The sequence below is a fragment of the Solanum lycopersicum genome, chromosome 7, assembly GCF_036512215.1.
Source record: "Solanum lycopersicum chromosome 7, SLM_r2.1".
Lineage (NCBI taxonomy): Eukaryota > Viridiplantae > Streptophyta > Magnoliopsida > Solanales > Solanaceae > Solanum > Solanum lycopersicum.
The window spans coordinates 3,548,942-3,568,551 of NC_090806.1; the positions used below are offsets into that span (position 1 = coordinate 3,548,942).

At 36.6% G+C, this 19,610-nt stretch overlaps 2 protein-coding genes across 2 annotated transcripts; both read left to right on the plus strand.

Annotated features, from left to right (window-relative positions):
* The first annotated feature begins 208 nt into the window (after nucleotides 1–208).
* Nucleotides 209–2,443, plus strand: LOC101252787 (uncharacterized). Its single transcript, XM_004242665.4, has one exon. It carries the CDS (start codon nucleotides 423–425, stop codon nucleotides 1,974–1,976), a length of 1,554 nt encoding a protein of 517 aa, XP_004242713.2. The 5' UTR covers nucleotides 209–422; the 3' UTR covers nucleotides 1,977–2,443.
* Nucleotides 2,444–17,708: 15,265 nt separating this feature from the next.
* mcpi (metallocarboxypeptidase inhibitor) lies at nucleotides 17,709–19,153 on the plus strand. Its single transcript, NM_001247005.3, is given in 2 exon segments — nucleotides 17,709–17,787; nucleotides 18,746–19,153. Coding segments are annotated over 2 exon segments (234 nt in total). The 5' UTR covers nucleotides 17,709–17,735; the 3' UTR covers nucleotides 18,928–19,153.
* Nucleotides 19,154–19,610: the final 457 nt, after the last annotated feature.

Below are 19,610 nucleotides of genomic sequence, written 5' to 3' on the forward strand. Positions count from 1 at the left end.
CTGGCAAGAATTTATACTTGTGGATATATATATTATCAATCATTTTTACATCAAAGTAATTGAATTTGAGCTTGATAACTTAAACGTGAACCACAATGTTTACGTATATAATTAAAAAAGAAAAAATGATAAATGTATCTTAAATTTTTAAAAATGATATCAATATTTTTCCTTATATTTTACATTCATCAAAATCTTTATCGTTCAATAATCGATCTACTCACGATACAACCTTTCAAATTCTAATATCTACTCTAAATAATTCTATGCTTATACGTTTCGCCTCGATACTCGCCCCAAAAATATTTTGAAACCCACCCCTCTACACCCCACCCCCACCCCCACCCCACCCCGTCCTTTTAGTCTTATCAAAAACACACTTACTCTTTCTTAGCTTTCTTCTTCTTCCTCAAAACCCTAAAATGGAACATCCATTCTTCATCAATGGCCCTCCTACAAATCGATCTGAAGCTTTACGCTGGCTATCAATCGCCGAGAAGCTGTTAACGAATCGTGATCTTGTTGGTAGTAAATCATTTGCAACTCGTGCCCGTGAATCCGACCCGTCTTTAGCTCACCCAATCGATCAAATCCTCAGCATCGTCGATACCCTCACCGCCGGTGATAAACGTATCAACAATCATCACTTTGATTACTACTCTATCCTTCAGATCCCTCCTAACCAAACCCAGAACTTCGAATTCATCGCCGATCAGTATCGTCGATTTGCTCTTCTTTTGAATCCCCAAAACAATAACTTTCCGTTTTCGGATCAAGCTTTTGGGCTTGTGGTTGATGCGTTTTCAGTTCTTTCTGATCCTTTGAGAAAAAGTATGTATGATAAAGAATTGGGCTTTTTTCTGAATCTTTACCCAGTTGCTTCTGCACCTACACCGGTGAGTTTTGTGCAGCATGGTGGGTTTAATCAAATGCAGGGGTCGACTGCAGACCAGCTGTTTGTGAATATGCCTAGTCAAGATCAAGGTTCACATGCTACTGGAGTAAGCTATAGTAGAGATCCGCAAGCTGGAATTTCTATGCCGGTTACATTTCTGAACCGTGAGCAAGAGACTATGACTATGGGGAGCTCAGGTTCAGAGCAAGAGCACCAGCAACAACAGCAGCAGCAGCAACAACAACAACAACCTGTAACATCTCTGAGACAACAAACACAACAACCGGTGAGTTCTCTTTCGTTTTCAAACATAGATGAACAGCCTGCTACATTCTTGAATTTAAACCAACCACAGCCTGTAACTTCTGAGAGGAGCTTTAATAGAGAAAATCCACCATTTGGTATTGGTTTGAGCTCGACGAGAGGGCGAGAACCGGAGGTAACTGTTGAGCAGCGTGGGAATCAACAGCCCATAGAAAGAAATGAGAATGTAGTGATGGGTAGCAATGAAAATAGACCTGCTAGTACTAGTAATAATGCGAGTAATGTGAAGGAGAAAGAGAGTATTAGGGCAGATGCATCAGCTAAGAAGATACCTAGTTTCTGGACAGCATGTCCTTATTGTTACGTTATGCACGAGTACCCTTTGGATTATGTTGATTGTACACTAAAGTGTCAAAATTGTAAGAGGGCTTTTCAAGCTGTTAAGGTTGCTGCTCCGCCTATTATTGATGGAAAAGAAGCTTATTTCTGTTGTTGGGGATTTATGCCTTTAGGATTTTCCGTGGAGCATTTCGAGAGAAGTAGGAATAATGTTTCAAGCTGGTCTCCGTTTTCGCCCATGTTTGCTTGTCCAACCTCGGGGGCGAATGGCGGGAGGAATGCTAAGAATAATGCTGTTGGGGGGCAGAGTAATGTGAGTACTTTTGGTAATTTGCATAATGCTGGCGGGTCGAGAAGTCGGAGTGGACGAAAGATTTCTGCTCCAAGGATTTACAGTGATGACGATGACGACGATGACGATGATGACGATGATGATGTACTTGTTGACATATCGGAGGTACTTTCTGGAGATGCTTAACATATCGGAGGTCCTTACTACTCCAATGTAGAGAAAGGTAAATTCTTGAAGAAGTTTAGTAATAGGTGAAGAAGGAAAGAGATTCAAGCCTTTCATTTCATTCCAAACTTGAATCTTTCCATTATTTCCTTTGATTATCGTGTTCATATCTAGTCTAGTTGGTTTAGATACTCGGCTTCAAGTCCCAACAATGGGATACCTTTTTCATGTTCTGAGATGCGACTTTCTTAGGCCGAGTTTCTATTAGAAACAACCTCTCAACCGCACAAAGGTAGGGTATGTATACCCCACCCTCCCCAGACCCCACCTTATGGGACTATACTGGGTATGTTGTTGTATTGTATTTGATGTTCTGTTATCTTCTCTTGGCTTTAGTAATTCTCTTATGAAGTAAACTTTGTAATTGAGGAGTAGATGAAACTAATCTGTAACTTATTTTGTTAGCTCAATACAATTTGCTTCCGAAATGATGGTCTGTGAAACTGTACTGGATTTAGGTCGATTCTTAGTAGTTTGACTGTCTGTGAAGCTGTTGAGAATTCTATTGTTCGGGGTAGCTTGAACGTCTTATAACAACATTCGACAAGCATTTCCCCACTGTCCCGTTCATTCAAATCTGCACTCCCTCGTCTTCTTTCTTCATGACGATACATTGTCTTGTGGAACCTGTGTATTATACGCATTATTTTTTTGTATTGTTTGTAGTGAATGCATTTGTTTGATAAACTGTTTGTTTCAAGTTCTTTAGAACACCATATGAGAAGAGAATGGGAAAGAGGTTTAGATAATAAGTTCAATACAAGAAGGTATATTTGATTGTCATTTACTAATTTTGGCCCTGTTTTTTTTTGAAAAAAATAGTTGAGTCACATTACCTTGAGCATTTTACTTGTAGAATTTGTAACTCTGTTATTTTCCTATTATGAAGACTAAATCAATACGACACTCATATTCCTCCATTGAAAACATTAAGGGCTAGTGAGGGATAAGCATAAATAGCCCTGACCTCATGGGATAAAATTTACATGTCTTGTTTGGTTGACATGTTGGAGTAACTTACCCCACCATTCATAGTATAGTGATGGGATAAGTTATTCCAGGATAGTTAATTCTGGGATAACTAGTTCTCAACGAAACCGTGAGATATCGAAGTGTATTTGTAGCCAAAAAACATCCTAGCTCTAACTAAACTCAAAAGAGAAACTTGTTGATAAAATGAATGAGTCAACTTATGTGATTGGCTAACATTAAATAAAGGGGTATTTTCGCTCTCAAAAATAACTTAACTATGCTTCATTGTTAAAGTTTGGTAATTATGATTCGTAGATAAAAGTTGGAGGGAGAAGAGAGGCGAGCGAGAGAGGGCAGAAGAATGAATTGTGATATATATATATATATGTAGATATGTAATTGATGTACATATGTATTTGTATATCTGACGAGCGAAATTGAAAAAGGGTAAAGAGTGGAGAGAGGCATGCAACACAATTACAACTAAAATTAAACTACAGATCGTAATTAATTCAAACTATAATCATATTAGCTAATTAATTAGTATTATGTTCGGCGTAATAGGCCCTAAGAGGCCTTAGCTGAGCTAGTTCACGCATACAGAGAAACAACCCAACACTCAACATAGAAAGCCCAATAGATAATCTCGAATCATGAAATAATCATATAGGATAAGTGACAAACTACTTCAATAATTTATAGTTATTTCTTATTTGTGTTGAATATATCCTCTTTAATAGATAATCACATGGGGTAGGTGCCATATATTTCAATAATATTTAATTACTTCAATGTTGAATAAGTTCCAAAAAAAAAAAAAAATCACAAAATATTTCTTATCTGAATCGCTACGATAACATAACTATCATTATTAGCCATCTTCATCAACTACGATTATCATTATTCGATCATATTCACAATTATCTCCGACTATTATTACCAAATACTATCGATGTTAATTTGTAGATTAATTATACTTTGATCAGATGGATTAATTTTGAAATACAATATAAATTACTATTTTGTTTAAAATTTCTATATATTATTTTATATAAAATAAATTATGCACGTTTAAATAGTGAAATAATAATTAGCTATCTCTTAATTATTCAATAGGTAGATTTAAAAACAATATTTTAATAATTAAAATATTTATATTCAAATTCAAACATGTTAATTGTCAATGGCGTGTAATAGTGTTCTCTAAGATTTTCAAAATAAAATTAAAAAAATGAATAACTTGTGCGGTTGTGATACATTTTATTATTAATTATATTGTCAAAGATGGCCAAACTTTGCTAAGTCTCTATTTAATAAAGCTTATAAATACTACTCTTAGAGGTGGATTAAAATGTCATCTACATTATTTGTACAATTATTTCTCATTTTAAGTATAATTAACTAGGATAATTACCATGGCACAAAAACTTGTTATCCTTTTCACCACTCTTCTTGTTGTTATGGCTGGTAAGTCATTTCATCTTCTTTGTTATTGTAATTAAATAATAGCTATTATCATGAAAGGGTGAAATTTCAAATTTCACGGTATTAAATTTTTCTTGTGAAATTTAAAATTCTAAGATAACGATTGTTTTTATAATATAGTACTTTTTAAAGATACATTTTTCTCTTTTCTTTGTTAAAATTATCCGATATAGATGTTCAATTTCACATAATACTGACATCCATATGACATGTCACCTTATCGCCCGACCCCAATCCGTTTTACCCCCTCCTCTCCATTTCTTTTTCCATGCTTGCTCCCCCCAACCCCGCACCCCCACCCCCGACATTTATACTAGAACTTCAATTTTGAGAGTCAGTTTAAAAGTTATGATTTAAAATAAGTAACATATGTCTTTCTAGTTATAATTGATTTTACTAAGACAAAATAAGAAATTTTAAATTAAATATCTCGAATACGTTGTGCTTATAAAATATTATAATTTTGAATTTTGTAGCTCATAATTCATTATACTCCACCAAAGTTCATGTGATGGCCCAAGAAGATATACAACAAATTGCAAGAAAATTATTGCAAGAAGATCAAGATCCAGTTTGTGGAAAACCATGTACTACACATGATGATTGCTCTGAGGCTTGGCTTTGTCAAGCCTGTTGGAATTTCAGACAAACTTGTGGTCCATTTGTTGGTTAATTAAAGACATGATCATGGGCCTATAATTTCACTATTTATCATAATTTCAACATTTAGCCACTTAATTAGATAAATAAATAACTTAAGTGAACAAAGTGTACTTGTTCAAAGAAAAAAATTATGTGGCTAAGAAATAAACTTTGTGTGTAATGTGTTTATCAATTAAATAAAAGATCATATGTTTTCTTTGCTTTTATTTTATATATCTCCTTTTGAAATTATTTCTTAGGTTTGGCTAGATGAGTAATTTAGGTAAATAACTTAATTTGGGTAAAAAATTAAATCATTTTGAAATAGAGGCATGCAATATGTGATAACTCTTATAATTAATTAAGCAAATAATAATAAAAAAAGAACAAGTAAGAATTGAACACGTTAATATAACTCTTTCTTCTATTTTTCCCTTTTCATGTTTGACATAACAACTTCAGCACTTTTATCCTGTCACGACCCAAATCGGGCCGCGACTGGCACCCACACTTACCCTCCTGTGTGAGCGAACCAACCAAATCTAAACCTTAACATTTCAATATAATATAAACAAAAGTAATGCGGAAGACTTAAACTCATTAATAAAATCAATAACTATTATTATCCCCAAAATCTGGAAGTCATCATCACAAGAACATCAACTTCAAATTACTAAATCTAAGAGTTTCTAAGAAGCTAAAAATACATAAAAGCTAGTCCGTGCCGGAACTTCAAGGCATCAAGACATGAAGAGGAAGATCCAGTCCAAGCTAGAAGCATTAGCTCACCCTGAAATCCGGTGTAATGAAGACTGACTAGAGTTGCGGTTGAGTTGAAGACGATGGCACGTTTGTTGCACTCCACAAATAACAAAGAAGAAAACATAAAAGTAGGGGGTCAGTACAAACACAAGTACTAAGTAGGTATCATCGGCCAACTCAAAATAGAAAACAGTATATACCAAGTAATATCATAAAATCAACTATGATACTCAACATGTAGCATTTACAATTACCATAACCCTTGGTTACAACACCAAGTTCATCAATGAGGACTCACGCCTCCTCATCATACTCATTTGGGATTTAGGTTCATTAGATTGAGTATATTAACATCTTTCAAGATTCATTATCTTTATTCCTCTCGTGTCGGTACGTGACACTCCGCTCCTCATATACTATCCTGGTGTCGGAACGTGACACTCCGACCCTCATATACTATCCTGGTACCGGAACGTGGCACCCGATCCTCATATACTATCCTGGTACCGGAACGTGGCACCCGATCCATATTCTATCCTGGTGTCGGAACGTGACACTCCGATCCTCATTCTATCCTGGTGTCGGAACGTGACACTCCGATCCTCATTCTATCCTGGTACCGGAACGTGGCACCCGATCCATATTCTATCCTGGTGTCGGAACGTGACACTCTGATCCTCATTCTATCCTGGTGTCGGAACGTGACACTCCGATCCTCATTCTATCCTGGTGTCGGAACGTGACACTCCGATCCTCATTCTATCCTGGTACCGGAACGTGGCACTCGATCCCTTAATCTCCTTCTATCAATTCATCAAGCCTTCTTTCTTACCAAGGCATCATCAATCTCATTATTTTAGTTCATCACGCCTTCTTTTATACCAACGCCTCATCATTAACAAAGAGATTAGGGTTTTTCAAGATTTGGGATTCAATAACTTCATCATGCTTATATAATCACAATTATATAATTACATTCATGCAAGCATACAAGTAAGCACATAGAAGGGTTTACAATATTATCAATACATATCATTCGCTATTAAGAGTTTACTACGAATATCGTAAGAGAAACCATAACCTACCTCCACCAAAGATTTCGTGATCAAGCAAGTGATTTCCCAAGCTTTGTGTTTTTTCCTCTCGTTCGATCCTCTTTCTCGTTCGACTTTCTCTCTCTTTCTCTTGTTCTTTCTATTTTTTTTATTCAAACCCTCTTTCTTTTACCCTAATTAGTATATAATTAAGAATAAAAGATGGCAATAATAACCCACTAATTAACTTAAGATTACCTCTTTTAACCCCCAAGTAATTAGACTTATTAACATTAACCCACTAACTTTATAATTAAAGCAGGAATAGTCAAAAACGCCCCTTAAAACGTATAAGGAAATCCGATCCAGACTGGGATTACGCAGTCTGTGACGGCCCATCATGCCTGCGACGGTCCGTCCTGCAGGTCGTCGCAAGGTTCTGAGACTCAATTTCCACCAAAGAGTCTGTGACGGTCCGTCACACCCGTGACGGTCCGTCCTGCCATTCCATTACGAAGTTCAGAGAGTCGATTTTCAGTACCCAATTTCAGAATTTCTAAGTGTTTTGAAACGAGACCCCTCGACGGTCCGTCGTGCTTATGATGGTCCGTCGTGGGTTTCGTCGTCCCAGCCTGTTTTTCCAGAAATAAAATCTGCTGCTCAAAACGATTAAATAGGTCGTTACATTAGATACCAATTTACCCATCGTTCGTCCCCGAACGATCACAAAAAGGAAAATAAGGCGAAAAGGAGTACCTGAATCTGTGAACAGGTGTGGATATCTTTCTCGCATATCAGCCTCTTTCTCCCAAGTGGCTTCTTCAACTGGTCGATTCTTCCATTGAACTTTGATGGATGCAATCTCCCTTGATCTCAACTTGCGAATTTTTCTATCTAGAATAGCAACAGGTTCCTCCTCATAAGTCAAATTCTCATCAAGCAAAACTGAATCCCAACGGATAATATAGTTTCCATCCCCATGGTATCTTTTCAACATAGACACATGAAATACCGGATGTACTCCGGACAGCCCTGGAGGCAAGGCTAACTCATAAGCCACCTCCCCTACTCGCTTAAGTACTTCAAAGGGACCAATGTACCTTGGGCTTAGCTTGCCTCTTTCACCAAACCGCATCACCCCTTTCATTGGCGAAACTTTCAACAAGACTTGTTCACCCTCCATGAACTCTAAGTCTCTAACCTTTCGATCTGCACATTCTTTTTGCCTACTTTGCGCCGCTAGAAGCTTTTCTTGAATAGATTTCACTTTCTCTATCGAATCCCTCAAAAGATCAGTACCCCAAGGTCTATCCTCGAATGCATCAAACCAACCAATGGGGGACCTACATCTCCTACCATACAATGCTTCAAATGGAGCCATATCAATGCTTGAGTGATAGCTATTATTGTATGAAAACTCCGCTAAGGGTAAGAAGTTATCCCAATGACCACCAAATTCTATCACACACGCACGAAGCATATCCTCCAACACTTGAATCGTTCGCTCAGACTGACCATCGGTCTGAGGATGGAATGCGGTACTAAGGTCCAACCTAGTACCCAATTCCGCATGCAATGTTTTCCAAAACTTAGAAATAAACTGCGTACCTCTATCTGATATGATGGAGAGTGGAACCCCATGCAACCGAACAATTTCTGAGACATAGATTTTGGCTAACCTGTCTGCATTGTAAGTCACCTTGACCGGAATGAAATGAGCAGACTTAGTTAACCTATCAACAATCACCCAAATAGAGTCGTACTTACCCATCGTCTTTGGAAGACCAACCACGAAGTCCATTGCGATTCTCTCACATTTCCATTTCGGAATGGGCATTCTCTGAAGTGTTCCTCCGGGCCTTTGGTGTTCATACTTTACTTGTTGACAGTTTGGACATTTGGCAATAGATATCATGCTTCATTCTACTCCACCAAAAGTGTTGCTTTAGGTCGCGATACATCTTGGTTGCACCAGGATGTATAGAATACCTTGAACTATGAGCCTCTGCCAGGATAGTGTTGATCAAATCATCGACGCGGGGTACACATACCCTTCCCTTTATCCTCAAAACTCCTTCCTCATCGATTGTCGCTTCTTTAGCCTCCCCTTGCAATACCTTATCTTGGATTCTGCACAGTTTCTCATCATCAAACTGTCTTCCCTTAATCTTGTCAAGAAAGGAAGATCTTGCCTCCACAAAAGCCAACAATCCTCCCTTCTCATTTACTTCTAATCTCATCAAGTCGTTAGCTAGAGTCTGAACCTCTCTAGCCAATGGACGTCTAGAAGCTTGCAAGTGAGCTAGACATCCCATGCTTCCCGCCTTTCTACTTAAAGCATCCGCTACAACATTCGCCTTCCCCGGATAATACAAAATGGTGATGTCGTAGTCCTTCAGTAGTTCCATCCATCTCCTCTGTCTCAAGTTCAAATCTTTCTGAGTAAAGACATACTGTAGGCTACGATGATCCGTATAGACCTCACACTTAACCCCATATAAAAGTGTCTCCATTGCTTTAATGCAAACACTACCGCGGCCAATTCCAAATCATGAGTTGGATAGTTACGTTCATGCACTTTTATTGTCTGGAAGCATAAGCAATCACATTCTTCTCTTGCATTAGCACTGCACCCAAACCCGAATAGGATGCATCACAATAGACAATGAAATTCTTACCTTCCACTGGCAAGGTAAGGATTGGTGCGGTAGTCAACAAAGTCTTGAGCTTCTGGAAGCTTTCTTCACATTCTTCCGACCATACAAATGGAACATTCTGCTTAGTCAAGTTCGTCAATTGGGAAGCAATGGAAGAGAATCCCTTGACAAATCGACGGTAATAGCTAGCTAAACCAACAAAGCTCCTTATTTCTGACACATTAGTAGGTCTTACCCAATTCTTCACTGTCTCAATCTTAGAAGGATCCACCATCACTCCATCCTTAGAAACCACGTGCCCCAAGAAGGACACCGCATCTAGCCAAAACTCACACTTGGAGAATTTGGCGTAAAGCTTTTTCTCCCTCAACATTTCCAATACCATTCTCAAATGCTCTTCATGTTCCTTTTTGCTCTTTGAGTATACCAATATGTCATCAATGAATACGATCACAAAGAGATCCAGATATGACTTAAAAATCCCGTTCATCAAGCTCATGAACGCAGCAGGGGCATTCGTAAGACCAAAAGACATTACTACAAATTCGTAATGCCCATACCTAGTTCGAAAAGCAGTTTTTGGCACATCCGTTGCCCGTATCTTCAATTGATGATAACCGGATCTCAAGTCAATCTTAGAGAAGACACAAGCACCTTGTAACTGATCGAACAAGTCATCAATGCGAGGAATGGGATACTTGTTCTTAATAGTTACCTTGTTCAACTGCCGGTAGTCTATGAACATCCGAAAACTCCCATCCTTCTTCTTCACAAACAAAACCGGAGCACCCCAAGGAGATGCACTTGGTCTAATGAAGCCTTTGTTCAACAACTCTTGAAGTTGGGCTTTTAACTCTCTTAACTCCGCGGGAGCCATTCTATAAGGGGGTATAGAAATGGGGCGAGTACCCGGTTCAAGATCAATACAGAAGTCAATATCCCTATCTGGTGGCATACCAGGAAGATCTGCAGGGAACACATCCAGAAACTCACGAACCACCGAAACCGACTCAATCGAAGGTACTTGGGTAGTGTCATCCTTGAGATGTGCCAAGAAAGCTAAACACCCTATATTAACCATTTTCTTAGCACGAAGAAAAGAGATGATACGCACTGGTTTGGAAGTGTAGTCACCCTCCCACACTAACGGATCTGTCCCAGGCTTGGCTAACGTCACCGTTTTAGCATTACAATCCAAGATCACAAATTGCAGAGAAAGCCAAGTCATACCCAGAATTACATCAAAATCAACCATTTCTAAGATAACCAAATCTACATAAGTGTTGCTCCCCACAAAGTTCACCAAACAAGACCTATATACCTTTTCAACTACCACAGACTCACCCACCGGAGTAGAAACACGAATAGGCATATCAAGTAATTCACAATGTAAATTTAGACCATTAGAAAATGAGGAAGATACATAAGAAAATGTGGATCCAGGATCAAACAATACAGAAGCCATGCAATCACAAACCAGAAGATTACCTGTGATGACAGCATCAGATGTCTCCGCCTCCGATCTCCCAGGGAAAGCATAACAATGGGCCCTTTCGTTTGTTTGTCCGTTGCCCCTACCATGTTGTGATGTAGTGGCTCTAGTTTGCCCATCATCCCGGCCGTTTTGGTGACCATCATTACCTCGACCACCGCGTCCTCCAGAATGACGACCTCTTCCATAACCACCTCTACCTCTAACATTTGGAGGTCTGTAACTCTGTTTTGGACAATACCTCTTAATGTGTCCAGTCTCCCCTCATCCATAACACTCTCTGGGTTCAAGCATAGGTCTCTCAGAGAAGTTCTGACCGGTCTGAGGTGGACCCCCAACTACAATCTGTAGTGAAGACTGAATGGGTCGAACTGAGTAACATCCGGAACCCTGTCCTCTAGAGTAAGAACCATTAAACTCACCTCCCTTTCGAAACCTCTTTGATGTAGTCTCCATGGTGAAGTAATCTGGCTTTACTCCCTCTACCTCTATCACGAAGTCTACCACTTCTTGAAAAGATTTCGCTGTAGCCGCTACCTGTAAGGCTGAAATCCCAACTCTGATCTCAACCCCTTCACAAAACGACGAATCCGCTCTTGTGGACTGAAACAAAGTTGGGTGGCATATCTGGATAGTGCACGAAACTTAGCCTCATATGCATTGACCGACATCCTACCTTGCTCTAGGCTCAAGAACTCATCCCTTTTCCTATCCCTCAAAGTCCGGGAGATATACTTCTCCATAAACAAGCTAGAGAATGAGGCCCAAGTTATAGGTGGTGCCTCGGTTGGTTGACACTCAACATATGACCACCACCACATTTTGGCGTTCCCTTGAAACTGATAAGTCACAAACTCCACACCAAACCGTTCTACTATACCCATCTTGTGTAGTAGCTCGTGACAGTCAACTAGAAAATCGTAAGCATCCTCAAATTCAACACCCTTGAATACTGGAGGTTTCAATTTCAAGAACTTACTGAAAAGTTCATGTTGATCATTTGTCATTATAGGCCCTGTAGTCAGACGTGGAAACGTGCCTATTTCCAATGGAACATCCATGCGGGGATCCACAGTAGCCGCATGTTGTACCTCCGGAGCCTGAGGTGCTGGTGTAGAAAACACTGGAGGTGTCTGGCCTTGATCAGATAACCCGCTAAGATAAGCGAGAACCTGATTGATCATCTCTGGGGTAGGTTGGGGTGGCAATTCCTCATTTTGCACTTGTTCATTCTCCCCATCCTCCCCTTCTCTTATTACTTCCTCAGTCGGTGGAGGAGTCACTGCCCTAGTATCAGATGGGCTAGGTCCACGGCCTCTTGCCGCTACTCTTCCTCTAGCTACAGCCCCTGTGGCTGGCTCAGACGCACCCTGTTCCGTCGGTGCTGGTGTTGGCGCGGTTGTTGCTCTAGTTCTAACCATCTGCGAAGTAGAGTGAAGATGGTCAGATACCAATTTGTATCACCTAGATACCAATTGGACCCAAGTAATAGCACGAAAGAAAGAAAGAAAGAATGGAATTTTCCTAAAGTCTTATAGCCTCTCAAAGAAAAGTAAAGGCGTCCCCCTACTGTTCCTTAAGACTCTACTAGACTCGTTCTTGTGTGATGAGACCAACGAATCTAATGCTCTGATACCAAGTTTGTCATGACCCAAATCGGGCCGCGACTGGAACCCACACTTACCCTCCTGTGTGAGCGAACCAACCAAATCTAAACCTTAACATTTCAATATAATATCAACAAAAGTAATGCGGAAGACTTAAACTCATTAATAAAATCAATAACTATTATTATCCCCAAAATCTGGAAGTCATCATCACAAGAACATCTACTTCAAATTACTAAATCTAAGAGTTTCTAAGAAGCTAAAAATACATAAAAGCTAGTCCGTGCCGGAACTTCAAGGCATCAAGACATGAAAAGGAAGATCCAGTCCAAGCTAGAAGCATTAGCTCACCCTGAAATCCGGTGTAATGAAGACTAGCTAGAGTTGCGGTTGAGTTGAAGACGATGGCACGTTGTTGCACTCCACAAATAACAAAGAAGAAAACATAAAAGTAGGGGGTCAGTACAAACACAAGTACTGAGTAGGTATCATCGGCCAACTCAAAATAGAAAATAGTATATACCAAGTAATATCATAAAATCAACTATGATACTCAACACGTAGCATTTACAATTACATAACCCTTGGTTACAACACCAAGTTCATCAATGAGGACTCACGCCTCCTCATCATACTCATTTGGGATTTAAGTTCATTAGATTGAGTATATTAACATCTTTCAAGATTCATTATCTTTATTCCTCTCGTGTCGGTACGTGACACTCCGCTCCTCATATACTATCCTGGTGTCGGAACGTGACACTCCGATCCTCATATACTATCCTGGTACCGGAACGTGGCACCCGATCCTCATATACTATCCTGGTACCGGAACGTGGCATCCGATCCATATTCTATCCTGGTGTCGGAACGTGACACTCCGATCCTCATTCTATCCTGGTACCGGAACGTGGCACCCGATCCATATTCTATCCTGGTGTCGGAACGTGACACTCCGATTCTCATTCTATCCTGGTGTCAGAACGTGACACTCCGATCCTCATTCTATCCTGGTACCGGAACGTGGCACCCGATCCCTTAATCTCCTTCTATTAATTCATCAAGCCTTCTTTCTTACCAAGGCATCAGCAATCTCATTATTTTAGTTCATCACGCCTTCTTTTATACCAAAGCCTCATCATTAACAAAGAGATTAGGGTTTTTCAAGATTTGGGATTCAATAACTTCATCATGCTTATATAATCACAATTATATAATTACATTCATGCAAGCATACAAGTAAGCACATAGCAGGGTTTACAATATTATCAATACATATCATTCGCTATTAAGAGTTTATTACGAATATCGTAAGAGAAACCATAACCTAACTCCACCAAAGATTTCGTGATCAAGCAAGTGATTTCCCAAGCTTTGTGTTTTTTCCTCTCGTTCGATCCTCTTTCTCGTTCGACTTTCTCTCTCTTTCTCTTGTTCTTTCTATTTTCTTTATTCAAACCCTCTTTCTTTTACCCTAATTAGTATATAATTAAAAATAAAAGATGGCAATAATAACCCACTAATTAACTTAAGGTTACCTCTTTTAACCCCCAAGTAATTAGACTTATTAACATTAACCCACTAACTTTATAATTAAAGCAGGAATAGTCAAAAACGCCCCTTAAAACGTATAAGAAAATCCGATCCAGACTGGGATTACGCAGTCTGTGACGGCCCGTCGTGCCTGCGACGGTCCGTCCTGCAGGTCGTCGCAAGGTTCAGAGACTCAATTTCCACCAAAGAGTCTGTGACGGTCCGTCACACCCGTGACGGTCCGTCCTGCCATTCCATTACGAAGTTCAGAGAGTCGATTTTCAGTACCCAATTTCAGAATTTCTAAGTGTTTTGAAACGAGACCCCTCGACGGTCCGTCGTGCTCATGACGGTCCGTCGTGGGTTCCGTCGTCCCAGCCTGTTTTTCCAGAAATAAAATCTGCTGCTCAAAACGACTAAACAGGTCGTTACATATCCAAACGCATAACTGTTTATTTTAAAAATAAGTTTCAGCACTTTCAAAAGTACTTTTTTAAAGCTGCTTTTATTAAGCCCATCCAAACGGGCCCTTATCTCATTTTAGATAACTTTTTGAATTTGTTTGAGAGTCTATTTAAAGAATGACTTTATCATTTCATTATTATAGGATTTTTCATTTTTTCATCTCTTTTCCTTATATCAATTTGAGATTTTTTAAAGAATAGTCGCTCTGTCGAAAATATTTTTTTACCTTAGTTATTATTAGATATATATTATTAACGATAGTTAACATTTTTTATAAGTGTTTCTAAAGCCTATAGCGACATTGGATTCAATGACAACAACTAATGTCAGTAAAAATTTTAGTACTATTTATGAATGTATATATTTGTTGCTGCTAAATTATATTTTTGTTGTAGTGTGTGAAGGAAAAATAAATAGACTTTTTTTTAGAATGTAATTTGAATCTAATTTTGTATATCGAAAAATATGACTTTTTTAATAGACACAATAACACTTGTTTATACTATTCTTTGTTGGCTATAGATATGTGTCGATTTTCACTTGCGGAAATTCTGAAAGTAAAATTCAAGAGTGATGTTTTGTAGAGCTTTAAACTCTTCAACTAAATAAAGAGTTGCTTAACAAGCATATTTGATTTCAGCCACAAAATATATTTATTTATCTTACAAGTGACAAGAAGTAATCATCATTTGTTTTACAAATTGGATCTCTATTTGCCTCAAAAAGTTTTGTTGCCATTGGTAGTATAGCATCTTGAGCCATCACGTGAAATTTCATGGAGTAGAATGAATTGTCATGAGCTGCAAAATTCAAAAATTTAAATTTGTACAAAATAGCGTATTCGAAATAATTTGACAAACTTTTAATTTTGTCCTTAACGAGATAATTTACAATACATAAATATATGACTTAAGACTCCATATACAAATATATTTCAAATTCGCATATATACTAGAAGCGATCAGATTAGGAATGAGGATATTCAAGATAAGGTGGGAGTAACCTCCGTTATGGAGTAGGTTGTATGAATATGTATGTGAAGAGAAAATGTGCAGATATCCTAGTGACGAGGTATGAGAGGTTGAATATAATATTTATTAAAAAAATTAATGACGTTGCCGGATTATAATTGGTCACATTTCAAAAATAGTTTTGCAAAATAATTGTTAAAAAATAATGACATGAATGAGCCTTTTCTTTAACGGTAATGACATAAATGAGTTAAACTTTTAATTGATGGCATAAATAAGTCTTTTCTAAAAGTTCGATGACATATTTGAATCATTTCCCTTCTTACAATTAAAATTAATAATATCTTTGATTTTTGTCCACGTTAATAATGACAAACCAATTTTACATCGATAAGGCATATCTAGCTATTGATTGATAAATGATATTGTTGGACCATATTCTAAAATTCGATGGCATTATTGTTCATCATGTGAACTAGTAAATATATTTTACCTTTAGCATTAATTACGTAAATATATTAATGAAAAAATTACGCGGTTAAGTAATTTATACTACTTAATTATTACTCATCATAGTTATAGTTTGCTATAATTACCACTCACGACTAACATTATACATCAATTATATGGGCTGACTTCGAGTTTGTTTAATTAGCAACAAATGTATAATTCGTCATAATATACAAATACATATGTATAATATACAGTTATCTAATCAATATACATATACAATTCACCTCTACCACTCTATGCCCTCTCTAGCTCGCTTCTCTCCTCCCTCTCCCAATCTTGCTTGCCTCTCTCCTTTCTCTTCCAATCTCGCTTGCCATTTGTACAAATGCATATGTATAATATACAATTATCTAACCAATATACATATATAATTCATCACTCTCCCACTCTCTGCCCTCTCTCGCTCGCCTCTCTCCTCTCTCTCTCTCTCAATCTCGCTTGTCATATATACAAATACATATGTATAATATACAATTATCTAACAAATATACATATACAATTCACCTCTCTCCCACTTTTTGCCCTCTCTCTTGCCTCTCTCCTCTCTCTCTCCCCTCTCTCTCCTTATAACATGTAGCTACAAATTGTAATTATCAAACTATAGCTATAGAGAGTAATTAGACTATTTTTTTAATAGTTATATGTGAAAATTTCCCACTATTAATTAGTATATGATAACATAATCATGATGTCAATTATTTTTTTTAATTAATATAACTGATAAAAATGAACGAAAAATTTATAGGGACCATGGCATATTAGTTTGGCGCTAGTACACCTATAAATGCATATCTCTATCTATTTTGGTCCCCCATATACATGAATAAAACGTGCTGGTTGTGTTTTATTTAAACAATAAAAATACAAAGTTTACTAGCTTGAATAATTATATTGAGTTGAATAAATTTATGAGTGAACGTTTAAATATGTTGACGAATTTTGAAAAAATTAATTTTATATATTTTATTGATATTTGAGCTTAATTATGTCATTATCGTTATAGAAAAAGTTGAGTAAACATGAATTTAATATAATTTTGATGAGGTTAACCTCTAATAAGACGCCACGTGGGAAAAATGATACTAATCATCTTCACCAACCGCGATCGTCATTGGCCATCACATCACTATCATTCACAACTGTGATACTAAATTTCAACACATAGTTCATCAGGTAAATAATTTTTATAACAAATGCAAATTATTTTATGTATGCTAATGATATTTAGTTTTTATGTTATTTGAATTTCAATTATTTTTTTTTTAAATAAAGATAATTATGTATATTTAGATACTGAGAAAGCAAAGATAATTTTCTCATAATAATTAAGCGTCTAGAGATAAAATTTTAATAATCAAATTCAAATTTAATATCGCAATCGTCAATGACGTGTATAATAGTATTTTGTAAAATTATCAACAACAAAAAATAAAAAAAAATTTATGTGGTTTTGAAACATTTTGATTCTCAAAAATGACCAAACAAGGCTCCTAATAAGGTCTATAAATACTATTGTTGGTGGAGAAATGAAAAACCATCCACATTACTTGTATTATTATTATTATTATTATTATTATTATTATTACCATGGCACAAAAATTTACTATCCTTTTCACCATTCTCCTTGTGGTTATTGCTGGTAAGTCATGTCATCTACTAAGTCAAATGTTTTAGGATGAAAAATGATCAAATTTGTTCATTAATTATGCAAAAAAGAAAAGTTTAATCCTTCATTATACATTTTTTTTAAGTGTTGGTCAAGTAGTACAAAATATGCTTGTAAAATTCACAAATAGCTATTTTCAAACCTTGTAATTGAAAAATAGTTATCATATGAAGTTTTAAATTTCGAAAGCGAAACTTTGTGGAATTTGAAATTCTATAGTTATAGTTATTTTTCATAAACAAGGTCAAAACCGGCGAGTTAGTATTATTTCTACTAAATAATATACCTTCTTCTATTATTGTTATCCAAAATAGACGTTCAAATTCATGTTAATAAGATGAACATTACTCCCTCTGTTCCTATTTACTTGTTCATATTTTCTTTTTCTAGTTGTTCCTATTTACTTGTCCATTTTGACAAATCAAGAAATGATAAAAAAAAAAAATTCAACTATACCCTCATTTAAACTTCTCAAAAAATTTCAAGTTATAATTCATTCTTTTTGAAACCATAATTAATAAGGGTAAAATTGTAATTTTACTATGCTAATTATTGTTATCTTAATAGGTGTGTCATTTCTATAATAAGAACAGAGAGTATATGACATGTCACCTCAAGGCCCAACCCCGACGTGTCCACCATTAACAACACTACTATCACTTTATCAATGTGATTTCCATTGGTATATGAAAAACTTGGATCTCAAGAGCGAATTTGAAATAATAATAATAATATATTCGGTCAAAATCCTATAAATTGATGATTGAGGACGGGAGAGTGTATACAGAACAAATCCCTACTTTAATAAAGTAAAAAAAAAAGAAGTTAATTTCTGAAAGTTCCTCGACTAAAGTGAAACAAAACAAAAAAGTAATAAAACAGATTAACGACAGTAAAGAAAAACATAACTAACTAAAGTTTAATTTTGCAGCTCAAGATGTGATGGCACAAGATGCAACTCTGATGAAACTTTTTCAGCAATATGATCCAGTTTGTCACAAACCTTGCTCAACACAAGACGATTGTTCTGGTGGTACGTTCTGTCAGGCCTGTTGGAGGTTCGCGGGGACATGTGGGCCCTATGTTGGGCGTGCCATGGCCATAGGCGTGTGATTACAATTTCGTTGTTCTTCTTTTTCGACTTTTTAATCCCAAGTGAATAAAGTCTAATTTGAAAAAGAAGAAAAAAGTATCTATGTCTGAGTTATATGTTTTGTGGCTAATAAGAAATCGACTATGCTTGTTGATTTGATAAAAATTATGTCATTAGGGTGTGATATGTAATCATCAAATTAAATAAAAATCATCGCATTGTGTGTGTTATATGTTTCTTTTCGTTTTATATAAGTGCCGTAAAATCAGCCCATACAATATGATCCGTTCATCTATGATTTGTATATGTATAAAAAATAAAGTCAAAGGCGTCCGGTCGATGAAATTTATATTTGGATCACATTTTAAAATTCAATTTCATTATTATTCAACGAGCGATGTAGTAAATATATTTTTGTTTTTAGCATTAATTATGTAAAATACATAAATATATTAACGAGTGTGAGAATATAATCATGATAATCATTATTTTTATTTATGTATCAAATCTAAATATAACAGATAAAAATGAAAGGAGATGGTACGTATCACATTAAATGAGTAATTATTCACATAGGACCATGGCATATTGAAATAATGGTTTTGCAATTTTATTTTTTTTTGCGAAGCTTCTTATTAGTAGTTCATAGCACTAAAATTAAATTGGTAAAAAAATTCAAATATGACATTAAATTTTTTGAAAA

Coding starts and splice junctions, on each gene's coding strand:
- LOC101252787 (XM_004242665.4), top strand. CDS start 423: ATGGAACATCCATTCTTCATCAATGGCCCTCCTACAAATCGATCTGAA.